Raw genomic sequence first — 21,064 nt, forward strand, 5'->3', positions numbered from 1 at the left:
TAATGAAATCTACTCACATCTGTGCACTATTTGAAAGCTTAAGATTATTTTATTAAAATGAGTGACATTCTTAGCCCCTCCCCCACCCATCAGGGGTTCTGCTCTTGTGTAAGCGCTCATGGTTGAATCACTCAGCAACACAGCATCAGTGTAATATCCATTTTTTATTTTTAATTTGAAAAATAACTTACATAAATCTCTGTACTCAACCATACTTAACCAAGACATAGCCTTGGCATTAACACATTGCACCAAAAAGAGAAAATTAAAAGGCATTCAGAAGGATAAATAACATATGTCTTTTTCATCATGTGAGGCATTTTTCCTCTTCCAAATAATTCTATCTGTCTATTCATGTTAGATTCTTTATTCAAATTCTGACATCTAAAGGTATGTACAATGGAAATTAAAATGAAAATATATACTGTAGCTTCTTACAGCAACAAGGTTTTCTTGGACATTAAAACGTTATTATCTTAATGTGGAAAAGGAACAATGCCTCAAGTCAATTTCATTCAGACATACTGCAACCATAAGATTCATATACTTCCCAGACCTGAGAAGTATTCATAATTACTAAAAATAGAAAATAAAAAATAAACTGGTGTTGGCTTTTAAATAAAATTAACAAAAATATAGTAAATTAATTTCATTTTCATTAAACAAGAAAAAAAGCATTTTGTGTGGCAATATCCCTTATTATTTGAACTTGTGATGAGCTCATCTTCACAAACAGTGCCTGTAAAATTCAACTTCAGCAACAAACAGTAAATCTCCTGCATGTTTGCTGTCTCTTGCTGTACCAATACAGAATATTTTTGCATGTTTGTCAACAATACTGAAATAAAATACACTTGCAATCACAACTGTTTCATCAACCTCCATGAAATATAAAATATTTTCCTCGTCACGCTTATTTTTTTCTCAAAAACTGGAAATAAAATATGATCTCAGGGGTGGAATGTTTTGTTAAAACTTCAATCATCGGTCACGAAATACCGATGAAGTAATTTGCTGTAGAGTTCAATTTCAGGTGAGGGAGAAAAGTAATGAAGTTGACATGCACTGTACAAGAAACTGCAAAAATTCCAAATATCATCTTTATCAAAACATGCTGAGTTACTGTAAGGTGTGCCCAAGCCATGTTGCAGAAAATCCTTTTCAACATGCTTGTTAAACAAATCAAATCTCAAATAAAATACATACCGAAACGATACAGAACTGTAACATAACCAACAGTCCTAAATCTGGACACTATCAGGGGACTGAACAATGGTAGCAATGGATCGTACAATGGTAAGTACCCTGGGACAAGGAAGAAAAAGAGAAACATGTACAATTTGCACATAATGTTTATCTTTATATGGCGTGAGCCTTTTACAATGAAATAAATAATTTACATTTATTTTCATCATCACTTTTTGTCACATAAACATTTTCTGTTAAATAACTCCAAAAATTTAACTTTGTTTCCCTTATCTGCGTGTCTGCAAAACACAGACGGATGAATGGTCTAAAGAATGATAATGTGTCTTTTTTTTTTTTAAATCACGCTGTTGCATTCACTCCCCTTGAAAACCATGCACTAGTGAAATTTATTTTTAAAAATAATAGAAATTGTTGAAAATGGCTGATCTGTTTTGTTTGTTCTTCGTCTTTTTTCTTCGTCTTTTTTTTGGAAGTTTGCAGCCTCAAGAAAATAATTTTCTCTTTTTTTTATTCAGCTAAATTTGTGTCCATGCAAATGAACTAAAAAGAAAAAAATAACCCTTTTTCTCATTTTAAATTCCATACAATATATCAACAGAGAAAGAATGATGGGAGATTGTACATCTTCTCATGGGGTTTTGATCATTTCTGTGTCATCTAGAGTGTTGATGGGAGCCACTTCGGTATTGCATCTGATTAAACTTTGAAGTCTTTGTGGTGATTTAAGGTCTCGCTCAGTAGATAAGCCTCCAGAATTATGGGGGAATCTTTTGGGATTTGGGGGAGTGTGGATACAAGCTAGGACACACCTCACCCAAAGCGATGGTCTCCAAAACTCCATCTACACAGCTCGGTCTGTTGGCGTGGCGTGACCAAGCATCTGGGTAGGAACACTGTCACCCCGTTCAGATACAAGTACACTGACATTTAAAAGAAAAAATTAAACAAAGAAAGAAAACAAAAAATGAAATCAAAAGAAAACATCTATTTTTCATTCGAAAAGGGCTTCTGTAGAACTCGTTTAGCGGTTCCCAGTACTGACCCCATGGCTTCGAATTGGATGAAAACCTGGAACTGACAGATTCCTCGTGCTAAGGAGTTCATTCCAGTCTTCTCCAACAACAACGACGCCTGGCAATTCCGGCCGCCAGGCGCTTGCAATACGCTTTGTCACGTGCACGATGTGTGCGACGTTTTTTGCTCAAAACACAGGATCACATGTGCACCCCTAGAAACAGGCTCAGAAGACACAACATCAAGCATGCAGTGTAACCGGGGGGCGTGACCTGTATCGCAACACTGGCTGCTACAACAACGCTATCAGTCCACACGCTGCTATGATCGAGAGAAACTGTCCAGTGAGGATTGGGAAGCTCTTCTTGTCAGCGGGGCCAGAGTAGGGTCCACCAAAGAGGAAGGAGGAAAGAGCTTGAACCAGCCAATCACCATGTTGGACAGGTCCAGCTCGTCTAACAGTATCTGTACTGCTCCCATGAATGATTTATGGTCCATACGTCCGTAGTCGCCCCAAACTATTACCTGCAGGGAAAAACACAGAGTAGAAAACATTTAAAACATCAAATAATGAAGTTGCTTCAGAAGTTGCTGTCACAGTATAAAGAAATGTTTATGTTACCTGTAAAACCTTCCCTCCCGGACTCTCCTCAAACGGCAGTTGCTGCTGGTAAAGAGGATCCAAGGTTTTTCTTGCTACTTTTGTTTTCTTTTTGGCTATGCAGGCTCCATTTTCCAAAAGGTAGACCTTAACGTATGGTGCTGTGAGGGGAGGAGAGGAAGGAAGAGGAGAGGAGATGTTAAAATTGGCATCATCGATAAACAGGGAGACTTGCATTGACCAAAACAACATGTTGGTGGTATAATTGCCTATAATGGCAGAGTGAGAGCTTAAAGTACCTGGCAGTGCCTTGGAACCTGGTTTTCCCACAAGGCCACGGGCTCTAATGATCTCCACCTCCAGCGCTCCTTTCTTGTCCACCATGCCAATCTGAATGTCACCTGAAGGAAATAGCAAAATATGGCAAACGTTGAGCACACTTATACCTCACTCACACCTCACACTCTTCAATTCCAAGCTGCCTCTCTCCTCACCCATAGGTGGAGTCGCCAACGTTTGACGTCCGACCAACTGAGCGGGACCAAGGCCGTCCAGGAAGTCGCTGAACTGGGCGTCTGAGGAGAGTCTCACACCAGGGAAGATGAGACTAAAGGAGCAATAGACGACAATGATAGTTACCATGGAGACAAAGATAAGGTCACAATGATTAAAGAGGAGCAGATGGAGGATTAGGAAGGCTGAAGTGACTGAATATAGTTTTGAATGGTTTGCCTATGTGCTTGGATCACTCCAAAACATAGTTTGGATGGAAGTAGGAGCAGAAAAGTGACATGTCCAACATTTTATTTGCGTCCATCATGTCTCCTTACTTTCCCTCGGAGCTGTAACTGTTCATGCTGCCATCTGTGGACTCCCGGCTGGCCTGCCGAGTCATCCTGCTCCTCATCTCCACTGCCAGGCCCGTCTCTGTACTCCTCTGGATAGTGCTGCGCAACTTCTTACCTCCGGCTTCTGCAGGCACATGGACAAAGAGGAGGACAGGGGAGAGCAAGAGTGAGACAGAGTGATACAGACTTTCAATCCGTGATGCTGAATCACGCACGGATAGATCGTTGATAGGCTCATGTGGCATACACACAATTTCATCAGGTCGAAGAAATCATACAAATGACAACCGCAGTGGGAAAGAAGGTCATTCCATAAGCCAGACAAAATCACTGAGTGTGCGTTTTTTCCAACGCGTACAGAGCAGACCAACACATACGGCCCTCCTCTGGTCTGTGCTAGCAGCTGCCTGTTGGGGTCTTCTTGGAATCGCACTGTGTCTGTGCGACATCCAGCAATCCAAGGTTACAGCTGACTCCAACAATTAAACCTGATGCTCATCTCCACCCAGCCTATCTAGCAGCCTCCATGTCGAGCCGCGTGGCTGTGAGACACACACACACACTAACACACCTGCACCAATGTATAGAAGGTCTCAATGCCAAGAGGATAGTAAGGAGCATGGGGAACCAACTCAACCATGAGGCTTTCAAAAGTGAAGGTTACTGAAAGATATCAAACATATTTGGATAAAGTAAAACATGCTAGAGTAAAATATGGCATGCAGGGTGTGTTTGACTTATATTCCTGAGTTCACATGTGGTCGTTCAACTCTGGTATTGCATTTGTTGAAAGATGTGCTGCTGCCTAATGTTAAATCAGGACCAAAGTCGTTCCATTACTGAATTATGCAAAGGTTAAACATGAACTCTTGTGCAGTAAAAGGCAATCCAAGATAAATCAGCGTAATTATGCTTAATGTTTATGCACCTATTAAAGTTGCAATTGTCTCGCTGTCTGTAATGAAATGAAAGCAATATGAACCCCAAAGGTCTGTTAAAAAAGAATCATTGCTCAGTTGCTACCCATTCACCATTTGCAGCAAAATGCCATGTATTCATACATTTAACATCATTTTCATCATTTTCATCTACATATGAATCATCCCCCGATTACAACTTGAACCCAGAATCATTGTGACACCAGCTGCCTTTACTCTACATCACCTCTGTTTTCCTTCGTTCTCCTCAGGGGAGTGAGACGTCTCCTATTGCTCAGAGAGACACACAGCGGAGACCTTCAGCTGTCCTCCTTTTTCTGCTCTACAGTATCAGAAACACTCACAGTCTGCTCATATCCTCTACTCATCAAGGACAAGTTAGATCTTCTCAATGATTGTTCCAGAAAACACACCACTACCTTTTTTCATTTCAGATTGTTTTGCATATATTTGCTGTTATACTACCACTGACTGTAACATCAACAACATTGTATGTAGAATGTTTTTAATGCATCAAAACATAGCAGAATGTAATCCATATGTAACTGAATTCTGCTCCTAAACTGAAACCTGAGGCTGTAGTAATACAGCGTACACACACATACGACTGCTTTGACAGCGTTGGTGAATGGTCAGATACACAATAGCATATAAAGCCTGTAGGGAAGTTGGTTTGAACACTAAGATGGGAGATGGAGTCTGGAGAAGCAAAAGCAGCACTAGAAGGTTCTGGACAGGAAACAAGAATCAGAGAATCTAGTGGAGCAAAAGCAAAACCAATAGTGAGATGTTAGTCTGTGTGTGTACTAAAACATGAAGCTGTTTGATGTTTCTCTCTGTAAATAAAGATAAGATATAGATATAAACACACAGGCATCATCTGCCGCTACTGAAGAGATCTGAGGAGACTGATCAAACATTGTTGACCTAAATTTGCACTTAATCGTAAAAAGAAAGAAAACAATGACTCATTCCACTACCACGCTTATATTCTAGTTTAGGAACCATTAAGGGGAAATGAGAAGTGTCTCTGAGTTCAAGTAAAGCTTGTTTCGATCATGTGTACAGTGACAGCAGAAACAGCTGGAGCGCTCCCTGACTTTCATACCAAACTGGAGGCCCAGATAATAAATACATTACTGGACACAGACATGTTGACATGGACAGCAACTTCCTCAAGCATCACACCTCTCCCTCATCCTAACTACACACATCTCCACAGCACACTAATCCAATATCTCCACACATTCTTCCTCAGTGAAACAGCAAAATACAGCTGACCCCCAAACCCGTATCTCCTGCTTTAACATTTCCCCAGGTGTCATCTTACCTCCGTCCTCTTCATCGAAGGAGTTCATGCAGGGGAAATAGACAGCCAGCGCCTCAAATGATGCCGACAGGCTCATCTTACTCTGGGAGCGCTGGATCCGCATCCCAGTAGCCGGAGCAGAGGTGTCATGCCCCTGCCTGCCCATTGTGGAGCCTCTGTGGTCCTCAACACGGTGAATTGAATTCTACTAGAATCTAGTTAGAATTTTCGAAGTCAAAGGAAATTGGAATTAAAGTCAGATCTGCTTGGTAAATTCCTGGAGTGGATGCTTCTGCTACGCTGAGAGAGAGAGATCAGTTCTGAGATGATCTGTGCAGTAGCCGAGTCTTAGTGCCGTCTGTGTCTGACGTTCTCACTGCGCCTCTTTCTTCTGGGGGGGAGGGGAGCAAGCTGCATCCCTCTCCACCAATCAGAGGGCTCAGCTGGCTCTGCGGGTGAACGAGCTCTACCCAGATACATCTGAGCCCCCCCCCCCCTCCTTTTCTCACCCATTTTTTTTTACCTCATCTTTTATTTTTGGCCGTTTTCTTTATCCTCCCTCTGCATATTCTTCTTTTGTGCAATTCATCATTGTTCCTTTGCTTAACTTTCTGTCCCTCCATCTCACACCCCTCCCTCTGCCCCCATTCTACAGAGGCCAGTGAAAACACGCTGTCCTTCTGTCTGTCCTTCTGTCTGTCAAGAGCCTTGCTCCCGTGTGAGAGGGATTCAGGCCACATTGCAGTCACTTGAAGTTCACATGCAGGATTCAGCAACTCCATTTTTCTCTCTTCCATGACATTCATATAACAGCTGTGTTTGATTTGATATTCTCATAATTCTTCAGCATGAAACATTAAGCCGGGGGCTATACTCAGAGGCTTCATCCGTCATCCTCCCACAGCCTCTGTGTCACAGCTGTGTTGTGTTCAGGTCCCCTCAATCAGTCCCAAATCACCCTTTCAAACAATCAGACAATCTCCTTGTTTGCATTAGTTTGTGATTGTCCAAACACAAACCTTTTTTGACTCTGTTTCTACAATCTGAGACGACCCTCAGCCCGGCTATTTTAAACAGACCGCAGCAGAGAGACACAACAATGGTCGCTAGAGAAAAGGTTTCTACACAGGTGGTCCCTGAAATCCTGACTAATGCTCTGCTGCTGTTATGATGTGTGAGGGACGGCAGCTGAAGCGAATGTAAGGCGACTTACAGTTAAACTAAACTTCAGCCCTTCTGGTAACCATCACAACCACGTCTATGAAACACTGCCAGAAAACCAACTGTTGGGCTTTATCTCTACATATGTATCTGGCAGAATAAGTGCAAGACAAGACTATTATGGTCCTCTGCACAGTTACAGCAGCTCCCTGGACTTGTTCCTGTCTGTGAGACGCTGCAACCTACTTTTATGACGACGTCACATAATTCTTCTAGGTCAGAACAGCCAAAAGCAAGAGTGCACTTTTCCAACTGGGAGAAATTGGACACAGATTTACAATAACAAACTATTGGGTGATATTTAATGAGTCCTTGAAGATGTAATTTTCTGAAAGGAAATTATTGCAGCAGAGTTAAGGGCTGATAACTCTGTGACTTTCACCAACTGAATGTCGACATATTTAGGGCATCAACAATGATGTATTTTAATCAGATGCAATAGTGTCCTCGGATATGTTTTGCAAGTGGTCGGATTTCTATAAGGACAAGCTGCAGTATGAGAGTGTCAGAAGGCAAAGCTGAATCATTCACAGAACAGAGGTCATGCATAAACCAGCAGCTATTTGAAGTGCTTCTATCTTCAGATTCTAATAAATTAATACAGAATTTCAGACTGGGATGAACTCCAATAAAACTGCGACAGCAATGACTTAAAACAGTCTGTGGTGCCGTCAGCTTTTTCCCCAAAAACAGGCAACCAAGCTGCTTTACAAGTTGAAGTTGAAATCGAAGACGTTCCCCCATAGGAAGCACCTACATCAGCATTTAGTCGCAGAATGTGAGTGGAAAATAAAACATACTATCTTGTAACAGGACTGGTTTGACCGAACAATCTGAAACGGTGTGTGTTTTTTTTCAGTATTCCAGCACAGATGAACATTATCACACTGCTATTAAAAAGTTGTTGAGAGAACCTTCTAACACTTCACAATTAATTATGACTAAAAAAGTGCAAAATGTCCTTTTGAAGATGCCTTCTTTTTCTCTGCAAGGCCTTAGAAGTTTAATAATCGTGTGGTACCATTGTGAGGCTTTCACTCCTCCATTACTCTTCCAATAGCAGCCCACCTGCCGGCTATCTCACACTCAATGACCTACCGCATCTGTAAACCCTGTGAGGTGGAACAAAGCGGGCGACAAAACTGCAAATCTAACTGAAATAGCATGACAATTTTGAATTTTTGTACAATTCATGCGCAGGAGTAAATTGAGCCCCCTGGAAGTGAATAATAACCCCAAATAGGAAGAAATAACATGACTATTCTTCTGCGTTATGGCAAACACATGGCTTGTTCGTCATTGAACACGTGGCGACGGAACATGTGTGTTGATTTCAGTTCTCACGTGTCGCCTGTTTCAACTTAACACCTTTTGTACAGTTTATTCTTTCCCACACACCCACAACACAATGACAGAACAGAGACATCTAAGCATTTTCACCGTCAAACACTCACTGAACCTGACACACAATACACCCAGCGAGCAAAAAAACACAGTTAATTACAGTTGTTCCTTTGCTGTTCAATAAAGAAGCTTATTTACGCAAGAGCTGCACAAAACGAGTTCACACCTTACATGAAAACTCAAATAATCACGATTATCATTATTAGCAAATTTTGTCAGAAAATACTGAACTGCAGAGAAGTAAGAGTACACAGGCTGTTAAACATTATAGTTTAGTAGAACCCAGTGGTTACATGTGACTACCTCCATCAAGGTTTCTCTTCACATCTGCATGTGCTCATCTACTTGCGAGCACAAAAACTGAAAATGAAACAAAGAAGATTGTTGAAGATGTAAGTTGCAGAGGGGTCCATTAGATTTGAAAGGCAATCGAATTTGGGATACAGATACAAGAAGTTGTTTTACCAGTGTGACGCTGAGCTGATGACGGTTGAGCAGAATTAAACAATCATACCGTTGTGCAATGAATTTACAAGACAAATGTAAATGAAAATGGTGGTACATAGAGTTCCCTCATGTTCAGAGAACTGTTTGTACAAACGTTTCTCAGCAAAGGCCATTGTGTGTCGTAATAAAGATGCACTGAGAGACTCCATCAAGCTGTAGCAAAATCAAAAATGACTTGATACAACAATAAGACATTTCGCTCTAACGTGTTGGGGGAACAGATTACCTCATGTTACTATCAAACCACCTCTGAGCAATACACTATTAAGTGAAGAATCTCCATTTTAGGCCATGTACGCTGCACATACAGATATGTATGAGCACCTTAGAATGTATCTGGTTTCACTCCGTGCTATGACCAAACCCATGAGACAGTGATCGAAAAAAGGAAAATTGCAAGTAGCTCACTTGGCAGGAATCTGAAGAATCCAGCCAATACTACAAAAACAACAGAAACGTAACATCCCAGAAGTCATACGTAGGGTCTGTCTGGCAGGCGTCAGGGACCAAAGACAGACTCCTTTGGAAGTGTGTGTGATTGATGAGAAGAGGTCCAGCCAAGCGTCACAGAGGGATTCAGGCCCTGAAGACTGTAAACACACCTTAATGGAAGGCTCCTAACGCTGGCACACACATGCACTGCTATAGGCAAACACACGCACACTCAAGCGAACACACACACACACACACACTTAGACACAGATGGATACACAGACCAGCACAATAATACACCAGCAGCAGCAGGCAAACACCCTTTCTTCTCTCTCTTCTCTCTGTTTATACTCCCTGCTGCCTGCCTGCCTTGATGTAGGCCAGTGCTGCAGTCTGGAAGTGCAGCTTCCCTTCTTGTGTCTGGCTCAGATGTGATGAGCATTTAAAAGCGGAAACAGCTTTGTTCACAAAATATAAGGAATTGTATCACGTTGCAGCGCACCACTCTGTCTTCAAACCATGAGTGCAAGAAATAAGACGCAAGGTGAAATCTAGCCGACGCTCAAATACATGGCGCGCTTTTCACTATTATAGGAATCAACAGCGGCGTGCCATTTACGTCGCATCTTCACTACAAAGTTCACACCTCAGGAAAAGGTGTGAGATAAGAGCAGAGTACCCGAAAAGTGAGCCAGCTCCAGGCTTTGCAGTAAGGACCCTGCGCAAACCCCGAATGCAAACATTATCTTTCAAAGCATATGGAACAATCGTAATCACTCCAGCTATTTCTATTGTCTTACTGTCAAAACAAAGAACTGTGACTTGCGGAAGCTGCTTTGAGTGCATGCAACAACACGTGACACCACAGCACTTACTTCTCATTCTGAAAGAGGAATTAAGATGATTTTTTTTGGGTTATTTTTAAAGTCAGCAGAAAACTCATGGTCACAGTTCATGACTATACTGACCACAGTGTATGTCTGTTAATACGTTGGGAGACAAAGGTTAAAAACCTCAGAAGTAGCCTGCAGACTGACTCCAGGATAGATGGGACAGAAAGTATGTATGAGCTGCAACTTCAGCTTGTTTTTGCACGTAAGTTTGTACCCTCAGATGCATCCAAGCTTCAGTCTCCGGCATGGGAGACGTATGGCTGAGGTGTGCAAGTCACACCTCAGGGGGCGGGGGGAACACAAGTAAGCAGCTGGTGGAGCAGGACAGGGTTTATACGCTAAATCAACAGTTTTAATCTGAGCTCATGGAGATGCTGATTAATGACGCATGGTGTTTGTAAGACCCAACAGATAAAGGCATCATTATTCATTGGGGTAGGTTTGCATTTTCAGTAGGAAATCTGGCAGGAAAACACAGAATGTGAAACATGTTTACAACACGTAAAGGTGCTACGTGCCATTTGAGATTCTCGAAATTGATAAAACACTTGACACGCGCTCTTGTTTGTTAGCGCGGTGAGGACATTCTGTGCTGCGACTGACCCAACAATGAATCAGTGAAGTAGACTTCTCCATTTTTCACTGTCGACAACATGTAGACACTCTGCCCTGCAAAGTGCCAACGAATGAGACTGCAGCAATTACTTTACCTTTGACACGTACCCCGTCTCACACAGGCTCACGTGTTTGCCGGGCAGCTGTTTTAATATTGCAAAATTTTCGCTTGGAGTTGTAAACAGATGATAATCGTGTCCTTTTACCTCAACAATCTGGGGAACGGGAACATTGGTTGTAATTGCTCATGTACTGCAAAGCACGCTGCTTTCTTGTGGAGGAAATGACACATGCTGTGCTTGGTGTCAAAGCAATTTCATCCAATAACTCTCCTATTGCGGCCAGACCTTGTGAATAAATCATGATAAGATTGTCATAAGGTTTTGCTTCGACTATTGTGAGATTTCGGAATCTGCGAGTGAAGTGAACTGACTGAGAAAAATATAACTGACAGACGTTTTGTGTTCAGAGTTGTTTTTAGTTACATTTAGTTACATTTAGTTACATTTCCAGGTCTGGTAAACACTTTTTCAAATTCTATGAGTTTTCCAGGATTTTCATTCAAGGAGTATTCGTGTGAAATGATGACACAACCACCTCCTGCTTTCAATGTCGCTGAACAGATATGGATAGGCAGTAGTCGAGTGGGTAGAGCTTCCGCTTAAGAACCGGAGGGTTGCCGGGGCCGAGGTGCCCCTGAGCAAGGCACCGAACCCTCAATTGCTCCCCCCTCTGCGAAGGGTGGTAATATAATGTAATGTAAGTCGCTTTGGATAAAAGCGTCGTGATCGTAATGTAATGTAATGAACAGTTCCAGCTAAAACCAAACGCTGCCTCTGTTAAACCAAACCCATCAGCTAATGCACGTATGCCAGGATGCTACAGGACCAATGCTGATTTGCAACTACAACATATGGTGGCTGACATCTGATAACAAGGCCAACAGTGGCCTACATGCAGCACGGCTACTTGTGTAAGGACTATAATGTCTATAAGTTACTGGTGAGCTCAAAAAGCTGAAAATGATTGAAAAGAAACACATTCTTGGAATAAACAGTTTTCGACTGGATTGATGACTAGAACTGGAAACTTTCTAATACTAAATGTAGGTCACTGCAGAGATGGTTGACCCAAAAAAAGCAGATTGACGTCCACTTTCCTACTGTGAGCTGTTGTGACAGAGAAAAAGAGAGAGAAACTACATCACCCAATACGTCTTGAAAGACGGGGAGCTGCAGAAAGACAAAGAGGCGGTTATGAAATGAGGAAATGAGGACAAAAGAGAGACAGATGGAGGTGACAGCTGTAATGATAGGAAGATAGATAGAAAAAAGTCAGGAAGGAATGAGGGAGAAAGGGAGAAGGAGAAAAGGAGAAAGGAGAAAACGACGGGGGCGGCGTTGTCGCACAGTCTCGCTTGTACCTGTGCTGCTGTGTTGCTTTCATGCATCATCTTGAGAGCAGCATGTCTCCTCCAGCCCCCGAGGAGATTAATTAGCAGTCTCAGCAAGCGGAGGAGCTGCTGAGACAGGCACCCAACTCAACACAGAAGATAAATTACCCTCGCTGAAAGCTCATAGTTCAGCTATTTACCACATACAGGACATTGGAGGGCCAAATAGACGTCATTACTGAGTGTAGACTGGTGGGGAGCGAGGAGAAAAGGGCGCAGCTGCATTGTTCTGTGCATTTACAACACAGCTATTCTGCGAACAGCAATCTGGATTGTACACATGGTAAAAAATACATTTTGTCTTGAGTAATTCACTTTAGAAAATGTTTGAGTTTAACGAGGAACCTGTGTGTGGCTGTAATCTGACACTTTCTGACACAGTATGCAGTCAATGCTCTAATCACAGAATATATTAAGGTATCATACAATGCTCTCAATTTAATTTTGGGCTCTTTTTCCTAATCTTTGCAGTGTGCAAAAAACACATTCATCCAGATTAGCTCTGCCTTGCTGCATCACCGCTATGCCCAATGAGTGAAATCTGAGTCAAAGTCTCTACAAAGCCCTAATCTTAGTCTGTTGGCCTAAGGACTAATCACTAACTTCTGCTTTTGTATTACTTGGGGCACAATGTTCAACTCTGCACCACATCAGCGTAAAAGCCCAACAAGAAACACACATAACACATCTCCTCCACCTAATATTGCATACAATGTACACCAAATCTTAACATCCTGTATTTCAATCAGCTGTATCAATATACAACCAAAGAGAAGTACAATCACATAACATCTTCTCTACCATGTAAATTAGGTGTCATGTGCTGTGACAAAACTTTATGTGATCTCATTAAAGTTCCTCCAGGTGGGAAGCAAAAGTAGGGCAGTGATTTGAACTATAAATACTGTCTCTTTACAATGAAGGACCTGGCAGCCCTGTCAGCTTGTAACAGCTTGATTTAAAATTGTTTCTTTCCGTGGAAGGAATGGGAAAGTAGGACATACAAAGAATCGTGGGAACAAAAACCCCCAATCAAACAAAAAATACATTACTCCACATTCTTATAATCCTCACCACTGATTACATCTTTTCATATTTCTACAGGGGGTCTCACCTGGTTTTGACAATTAAGTGCCAGTTCCCTGTACATTTTGAACTGTCTACCTTCTCAGCTTTAATAGTTAGAAGAGAGGCAGATGCCAGGTGGTAGAGTCTATTTTTAGAGAAGCTTTACTAAAATAGATTATGGGCTAAAATATTGCTTTACACAACAAGCTGGTGTTACTTAATAACAGTTACAGCTCCCAGGCTGCGGTGTATAGTGTTTGCATGGCTGATGACAAGAAACTGCTCTAAAACAGGGTGGTGTTGAGGGGTTATGATCTACATCCTGGGAAGGGGGGTCAGAGATGATTTGGTAGAGTGACTAGGTTGACAAATCATCTTGGATGACTTGCTAACAACAGTAGTTTCTTATGGATGTGTTTGTACCAGACTGTGATAAGTGAAGGGAGAATGCATTTAATCACGGCTGTGGAAACACTGAGAAGGAGTTCATGTCTTTCTCTCTCGTTTCTACCCGCTCTCTACTTTGTCATGCTTAAGCAGAAAGGAATCGCTCCATCAACATCTACAGAAAGGCTTGGAGCAACTAAGGCTTCATTTATGACTTTGGCTGAACTTTCACACTACTTACTCCCACTTTGTCACGAGAATTGAGTTTCCAAATAGTTGTTAGAAGAACTGACAAGATCTTTCAAGCCAAAACACAAATACTGACAACAGTAATTTACTGTGATACAGACATGACATCAACAGTGGGATAATAAACTGTCGCCTCAAAGGAAACATTGGAAAGAGAAATACTGGGTCAACACATGTCCACTTCAAAATGCTTCTTAAATAGAGTTTTAAGATGAAAACACATGAAGAAATGCAAAGAGTGTGAAGTGCATGGTAATGAATTTTCAATAGGCTTGCAGGATATTAGTGTTTCTGTGGCGTTGTAGCTGAGTCAGGCAGTGTAGCAGCAGTATGGTGGAGTCTACAGGGAATAAAGTGGCTCTCCATTAAGGTTAAAGTATAATTTGCTAGGACTAGAGGACTGCTGCTGCTGCTGATGGGACAAGCATAATAAATCAAACTGATGTTTCATCTTGCTCATGAAGACCAGTGGAACACTGGTAAAGCCCAAACAGGCCAAACCTTTCACAACACACAAGCACACAGAACAGAACTGCAGACTTTCCAGGCTTAACATTGTGTCAAACATTATTTTCTAATATTGAGTTGGAAGCCATCACAACAAATTTCTAAAGAAACATTTCAACTCGAAAACTTTGCTCTCATGTTGCCCAGCAACCACATTACGCTCCTAGGTTCTGTCAATAAGTTAGTTATGTAATATATTTATATAAAATTAAATTATTTCTTGAAGAGGGGGTGTCTGTCTTCATGAACACCTCTCTGAACTCTGACTTGACTTTATGTTGCTCAAATGATTCTTGGTAACTTTCCTGTCAAATGATTCAGTAGACTTTCATCAGCAAGCAGCATCTGTATGTGTATCTGTATGTGTGAATCATCTGTGGTCTGTGGTCTGTTCAGCGCTCGTCTCTTGCACTCAGCATGAGGTCCTGTGTTTTTGTGTCACTTCCTGCACACATCACTGAGGACCCTTTGTATCCAAATTTATCATCTGTATAAATATAGTAACCCGTTGATGTCATGACCCATATACAGCAAGAAGTAATTCCTGTTTCAAAGGCATGAGTAGAGTGTGTGTGTGTTTATGTGTGTGCGTGTGCGTGTGGGTGGGCGAGTCCAGTGAGAGAGAGAGAGAGACAGTAGGGCTTGAATGAAGGTTGAATATGCAAAAATATGCCCACCTTACAGTCACTGTAATATCAATCAAACTGATGTTGGGTTGACAGTTGAGAAATCTGAATACATTGAGAAAACAAAAGGAGTATTGTTTTATTTTGAAAATTATCTGGAAATGCACAATTCCAGTTTTTTTTTTACTTGTTACTGACTGAGATCAGATTACAATGAGATCCAGCCCACAACTACAAGTGGTCTTCAGTCCGATATCATTGCCTTCTGCAAGCATTTACCCTTCTTACATTCATTTTTCTTAGGACATAGAATGTATTTGGATAAAGATAGCATTTCAAAAAAAATGTTCACGTAAAGTAATTGGTCTTTTGCATATTTCTGTCTTCCTCAAAAAACCAGGGTATCCAGGGCTAAACCCACAAACAGAGCTGAAAACTCTGTACATACATGAGAAGAGAGCACACAGTATCTGTGAGTGGCCACCTGGGTAGACATCCATCCCGTTTGGATAAACTAGTGTTTGTCAAAGTCCGCCTCATGCTGCTTGGCTGATCTGCCCATCTCTCACCTGGTCCAAGCAGCGCACACAACAAGTCAGGCAACCGCTTAAAATCCTCTCTTCTTTAATGTGCACTTGGTGATCAGCCTTTCTGAACAACACACAACAAAGTAGGGCAAGAGGCTATTTGGCAGGGTTTGTGTTTGGACAGATGTGAATGGAGGATGTCAAATCCTGAAAGGCAAATGTATGCAGGCTCTCTCAAACCTCCTAAGGACCTAAAAGCACTGTTTGAAATATTGATAGCTCTTGGAGATTCAGGCTTTTCAGTGTGTGTGTGTGTGTGTGTGTGTGTGTGTGTGTGTGTGTGGTGAGAGACGTGTGTGTCTGTGTACTGTGTGCCTGTGATCGTGTGAAACTGTTGTATATCTCAAAATAACAAATCTTCACAAATGCCAGTCGATCTTTGTCTTTTCACAAAAGTAAACTCCGATCAGCCAGAACACCGACCATTCAGCAATGATTGGGCAGAGACACAAGACACCGAGACATAGGAATGATTGAGCAATTACTCGTTCATCTTCTGCCATTACTCCCCCAAAACAAGCTTCAGAGGTTTTGATGACCCACAAAATTCTCATTAACTCAGCTAATGAAATGATTGCAGTTCTTAGGAGGTACAGGCGGATTTGATATAAATGATTAAATCTCGGTGGCAGAGCTGCGGCCCATGTGCAGATCAAATCACGAGCCGAGAGGACAACGCAGCCCCACATGAGCGACGCCTCGCTGCACTCCCTCCTATAACTCGAGGCTCTATACATCCACAGCTACATCTGCCTCTTTCCTCCATCTCTTCATCCCTAACTGGAGTGCTGATGGGGAGGCAATTGAATAGAGGAAATGAATGTGTCAAGATGCACCTGAGAGCCACGGCTTGAAGAGATGGAGAAATCGACTGACCTTCAGCTGAAAAGACCAGACACCAATCTGTCAGCCAACACTCATCACCTGCCATGCTTTTCCCTCCGTCCAGTACAGCTCATAACTCGGCACACAGTGTTTGAACACAAGTGGGAAGAGGAAGATTGATTTTTCCCTCTAAAATTGAGCGAAAAATGAAGAAAAGTCCAATATAAAGCACCCACAAAAGAATGTGTTCGCTAACAAGGGCAATCCCACACATCCGCTCTTGTCTGTGTGCTCACACATACGCAGTCACACGCACATGGGCTTACAAACACACAGACAAATACAAGGACCCTTGCAGATGCACACATGGTTTTAAGTCACACATCGAGGTAGTGTTTGACATTGACTGCACAGTCATGAAAGCATCATGGGAAGGTGACAACGTGACCTGCCACAAACCAACTGAGGTCATCGCTCTGAAAGGAAGCGCGAAGCTGTTACAGAGATGACGCGTTACAACCACCAGAACATAATAAATCAACTGCACAAACACACATTTGAGCAATTTGTAATACGAATAAGCAAAAGCAAAAGGATAGGCAAAGAAGAAATTTAGAGAGAGAGGAATTTCCAGGAGTGCTGTCGCCTAGAAAAAGAGAGAAAAACAAGCTTGGAGACAAAGCAGTGCCATTGTCGTCACCTCCAGAAAATGTATTTGCTGTGCAGATAGAGTCCAAAGACCTTAGACTGTAGATGAGAACTGGGGAAAAGAAAGTATCAGCATTAGAGCTCAGTGTCACAAAAGACCCACAGAGACAGTAGAAGAAGAGTCTGGAGGACAGGTGTGTGTGTCCATAGATGCAGTAAAGTGGCTGTGCTGGTGGTCCTACCTGTTTGGCTGAGCTGCGAGGTGCTCCGACTCTTGCGCGACATGCCGACCATGGCCTGCATTTTGGCACCAATGCTGGAGCGCCTCTTCTTCTCATCTGTGCCTACCGTGCCCACCGCCGTGTCCGACTGGCTGCCGTCCGTCTTCTCCAGGTTACACATGTCGCCGCTGATGCTTGTGCTCTTGGTCATGTTCATCCCGCCCGGCGTGCCCATCTGCCTGTTTTTCATTTTGGATGCAAAGTCACTGTCAGCCACCGCCATTGATGTTTTTGGGGGAGGCAGGCAAGGACAGAGAGAGAGAGAGGACAGTCGAAAGGGGGAAGTGGAGAGGAGACGAGAGGAGAGATGATGGAGGGGGAAACAGTAGGAGAGGATAGGAGAGGGATGAGTAGAGGACAGTCGGGGGACAGGAGAGGAGAAGGTGTGGGATGAAAAGGAGAAAAGGACAGAATTCAGGTACAGGAGTTCATGACTTACAGTATAGTTGATTTTAGGGGTTAAAAGTGAGATGTAAATGATAAATTATTCAAAATGCTGCTTAATGTGCCCGTAATGTTGCTCTGTAAGTGCTAATGACCCATTTGACATGTTACATGAACAACGTTATCAATGACACTGCTTTAACTTGAACTCAATTGCAATAAAACTAAGGTCTTTTTACAAGAGTTTTAAAATTAATTTTGACATCGAGCAGCTGTTTGTTCCTCATTGTTTGCATGAGTCGTGTATGACACATTGAAGTGGAACCCCTTCGTAACATTATGATGACAAAGTTTACTTAAATACAACAGTAGACGTTTTCATCGGTGTGAGACTTTGCAGTAAAGAGTATTGAGAGAGTGTTAAATTATCTGGAAACAAATGGAACAAAGAAAGCTCTGCCATTTGTTGCTTTATAGTACTATTTTGCTCTAGTTAAAAACATAAACATACATTTCACCACACTTCCTAAGACGTCATCAACAAAAGCAAGTCTCCATTAAGTTCATGTGAGCAAAACTTTGGTCCACAATATTTATATTCACCATTTATTGTGCTTTATATTTCAGAAACCAATATGAGTGCTGAATATTTGAGTCATTTTCAAAGCTTCTGTATGTTGACATAACGTTATACACTAAGTAGTGTTTGGACATTTCATTTCATAGCTCTGGAATTGTTTGAATCCTGTTCACAATACAAACTTATTCTCAACTCTAGAGTTTATTTGGCACCAGACTGACCAATCTGTCGTCTATCTGTCTGTCTAGTCTTATTCAACCAGACTTAAACACATAGGCATGGAAACAACTCAAGATGCAACTTCCCCACTGCTGTTCAGAGGATACATTTTGTCCTTTTACATTAAACTGCTCATAAAATGTCTGTCCGTGACATCTATTTTTTTTCTTCCTGTTCCAGAGGAAGTAGACCACCATCCAAATTCATTATTCTCAGTTTAACTGTGAGAGTGATTAAGGGGCAAATTACATTCTGTATCATAGACTCTGCATTCCTAATGGGATGAGTTACATGTATCACCCTGAGGGTAATATTCATTTATTAAAGTGTCTGACCTCAAGTACTTCACTGACAAAGACGACTGATTGAAGGAGAATAATCAACGCGGTTCGACAATGGCCTCCATCTATTATTTCAATTAGCCTCCTCAGAAATCATCACCTTCATATATTAGCCATACATGTTCAAGTCCATCCTACTGGAAAATAATCCTTATAAAATCTTTATATACTCTGTGTCACTGGGACGGAGGGAGAGAGAGAGAGAGAGAGAGAGAGAGAGAGAGAGAGAGAGAGAGAGAGAGAGAGAGAGAGAGAGAGAGAGAGAGAGAGAGAGAGAGAGCTCTTATACTATTCTCCTGCAGTGTTTTGAAACCAGGCTATGTCCTGGCCTGTGTGTTTAAAAAGCTGGAGTTAACTCTATGAACATCACTTGGCTTCTTGGTATGTTTTTATTGCTGTGCAGTTACTTAGATGCGCCTCATGAGACCATTCATACCTCATATATCAGCTGACGACATGAAAGCCTTTTGTTTATGTCAGATCCAATACCAGTGGGTTCTGCTGCAGATCAGCATGTATCCTGACACATAAATATTGAACTCTCATTGGAGGATTAGCGGCTTTGATCAGTTAATGCAGCCTAGACGCTTTGAAGCGAACTTCAAGCGCCTCAACTCCAGACAACACCACAGGCCAGTGTAGGGGAGGTGACATTCTAAAATGGGGCGGGGGGGATCTGGGAGATTGCATGGGCACTTATTAGCAGATGAAGGAGAAGCAACACTGCTTTTTCCGTTCATCCATCCATCCATCCTCTATACGTGCTTATCCTACCTTCACTCAATTCTTTTCCAATTGGTGGTTCTCAAACTGTGGGATGTGTACACCTGGTGGTACACTAGGTGACAGAAAAAATGTCTGCAGGGAATTAAAACAGTTGAAATCTATGGAAATTCTGTGGGAAGCTGTTCCCAAATTAAATAGGTTTGCTTGAGAATTAGATTGATGACACAGTGCAGGAGCCTCACTGGGAGTGTTATATTGTTATAAACACTTCTTGGCATACAAGCAACTGATTCGAGAAGGGAAATTCTCCAAGTCGAACTGTGCACACACTGACTTAAATCTGACTTGACTTAGAGTGAAGACTGTGTGAAATAAAAACACAACACCTTCCTCACCCCATCTCATTACAGTATCTCTTCCTCCTCCTCCTGTCCTCGCTCGATCTTGGCTGGTCTGCTCAGTGACTGTGCCTGCATGGAACATTGAGACTCTCCAGGGATTTCTGATTTTCAACCTCAGCACAAAGAACATAGTGTTCCTGGTCATGCAGAATGCGCATTGTGTATTTTCATCTAGGCCAAGTTGTTCCCAAGGCACAAACAAAACTCGGTATTTTTAATGCCAAAGTGTCAACACATTTAGTCAGCGTCCATATGAGGGCTTAAGTGGGTCACTAAGGTCATCCTAAATAAGAAGTTGTGGAATCTCTGTTATCGGGTCACGAGCTTAAGGCAAGGAAATGACCAAGAAATTAGTTTTATACCTTCAACAATGAGGTTAGGCTTTCATTGTTTTTCTGTTTGTCTTCGTCAGCAAGATTGCACAAATGAAAACAAGCAACTTCTACCATTATGTTGCTACAATTGCGCTGATTCAGCAGTATTGACGTATTTTCAACAGTGTATCCATCCAGACCATGATGATGTCCACAATAGCACAATAGATATGCAGAGTTTTTGCCACATCTGATTTCTGAACAGTTAGGCCATGGTTGTGAGTAAGGTGAGCTCTCTGAATGCCCTTAAGTTTGTAAAAACGGTTATTCGAAACTTGCACTAGCAAATTGCAGCTCTTGATAGCATCTATTCATGGAGAACATGGAAAAACATCAAAATTTCATCTAGAAAATTTAAAGGAATTAATAACACATTCCTGTTACTGTTCCCTCACACAAATCCAGGCTAATATTTAA

The 21,064-nt window shown here is 41.9% G+C and overlaps 1 protein-coding gene across 3 annotated transcripts in view; it reads right to left on the reverse strand.

Annotated features, from left to right (window-relative positions):
- Positions 1–82: 82 nt before the first annotated feature.
- rims2a (regulating synaptic membrane exocytosis 2a) overlaps positions 83–21,064 on the reverse strand; it is a 126,432-nt gene continuing 105,450 nt past the window's right edge. The window contains exons 29-34 of one of the 3 annotated variants that reach the window (XM_076150535.1): positions 17,584–17,828; positions 3,655–3,796; positions 3,319–3,431; positions 3,124–3,225; positions 2,846–2,985; positions 83–2,748 (exon numbers count right to left, since the gene is read on the reverse strand). In XM_076150535.1, the coding sequence (XP_076006650.1) occupies positions 2,545–2,748; positions 2,846–2,985; positions 3,124–3,225; positions 3,319–3,431; positions 3,655–3,796; positions 17,584–17,828 (946 nt within the window). In that variant the 3' untranslated portion in view covers positions 83–2,544. Of the gene's footprint in view, positions 2,749–2,845; positions 2,986–3,123; positions 3,226–3,318; positions 3,432–3,654; positions 3,797–5,940; positions 6,263–17,583; positions 17,829–21,064 lie in introns of those variants that run through there. The other 2 variants (XM_076150536.1, XM_076150537.1) reach the window with 2 other exon arrangements.

The sequence above is a fragment of the Genypterus blacodes genome, unplaced genomic scaffold (genome assembly GCF_046128005.1).
Source record: "Genypterus blacodes isolate CSIRO-AG114 ecotype Tasmania unplaced genomic scaffold, CSIRO-AGI_Gbla_v1 ptg000052l_1, whole genome shotgun sequence".
In the NCBI taxonomy this organism is placed as follows: domain Eukaryota; kingdom Metazoa; phylum Chordata; class Actinopteri; order Ophidiiformes; family Ophidiidae; genus Genypterus; species Genypterus blacodes.